General features: G+C 52.6%; 1 protein-coding gene across 1 annotated transcript in view; it reads right to left on the reverse strand.

The window, feature by feature from the left end:
• The window catches only part of LOC105551576 (putative serine protease 47), a 20,022-nt gene that overhangs the window by 13,892 nt on the left and 4,773 nt on the right, over positions 1 to 1,357 (reverse strand). The window contains 1 exon segment of the mRNA XM_011996870.1: positions 289 to 410. Coding sequence (XP_011852260.1) covers positions 289 to 410 — 122 coding nt within the window.

Consider the following 1,357-nt stretch of genomic DNA (forward strand, 5'->3'; position numbering starts at 1 on the left):
CGGGACGGTGGGGCAGGGGCGGCCTCTGGGTTCAGCAGCAGCAGCGGCAGCAGAGACCAGAGCAGGGGCCCCGGCTGGGCTCTGGTCCGCGTTGACCCCACACCCATCGCCTGACGCAAGGGAGAAGGAAGGGGAACTGGAGCCGACCCTGACCCCCGAAACAGGCGGTGACTCCTGGCCCTGGCTCCTGGGAAACAGGTCCTGACCTCGCCCTGATCCCCAGCCCCAGACTGGCGCTGAACCCAGTCCCTAACCCCGTCCCAAGGCAGCCCCTGACCCCGCCCTGACCCGCCCCGTGTCCGACCCCTGACACCCAGGAAGCAGTCTTTTGCCAGAGAATTCCTTAGGCAGCCGCAGGTCCCAGAACAAAGGAGAGGGTGAAAGCTGCCGGGAGCTTGTCCTTCTCTCCACTACGGAGACAACTCACAGTCTCCAAAATGCATCTCCTTTCTGGGAACTCTTTATCTCCGCACCTTGAAAGCTGTCATCTCGCCTAGTGTTCTGGGCTCCAGTTGCCTTTTCTAGATAGCTGAGGAAGAGGTGGAGAACCCGGGCCAAGACTCGTCAAGAGTTTCCAAGGGCAATTTGGGGAAAAGATGAGAGGAGGACGTGAACATCTGTCCCCAGCTGGTTCACTGACTTACCCCCGTAATCTTAGCACTTTGGGAAGCCAAGACGGGAGGTTCACCTTGAGGCCAGTAGTTCAAGACCAGCCTGGGCAACATAGCAAGACCTCCCCATCTCAACTCAGAAAAAAAAAAAATACAATAAAATAAAATAAAAACAGCTGTCCCTAGGTGGAAGAGGCTTGGGGTTTCTCTTAGGAATACCTGTTTCCATGGAACTGTGGGGACGACACCAGTCCCCTGGTCTGAGTTGGCAGCACAGCTCCACTGCACAACCGTGGGGGTTGAGAGTAGTTTCAGTGTCCACCCTCCTGGAGCCATGCTGCTCAGAAGGAATATTGTCTGAGCCACATATGTAACCTTAAATTTTACAGTAACAACATTCAGCTAAATAGAAATAGGTGAAATTGATTTTAATATTTTTTATTTTACCCAATATGTCAAAAAATTATTGTTTCAACATATAATGCAGGTAAAAATCATCGAGATAGTTCACATTCTGTTTTCCATGGTAAGTCTCCAAAATGTGGTGTGTGTTGTGTTGTCTACTCACAGCACAGCTCAGTTCGGCCTCGCCATGTTCAGGTGCACAATCATCGTGTGTGGCCCAGGGCTGCTGTCCTGGACAGCACAGGAAAAGTGAACACAAACTCCCTCCTTGCTCTTCTCCTCCCACACCTGCTAGCCTGTAAGAGGAGAAAGCAGCCCTTCCTGGGTTCAGTGTGGTAGTT

The sequence above is a fragment of the Mandrillus leucophaeus genome, unplaced genomic scaffold, assembly GCF_000951045.1.
Source record: "Mandrillus leucophaeus isolate KB7577 unplaced genomic scaffold, Mleu.le_1.0 Scaffold527, whole genome shotgun sequence".
Lineage (NCBI taxonomy): Eukaryota > Metazoa > Chordata > Mammalia > Primates > Cercopithecidae > Mandrillus > Mandrillus leucophaeus.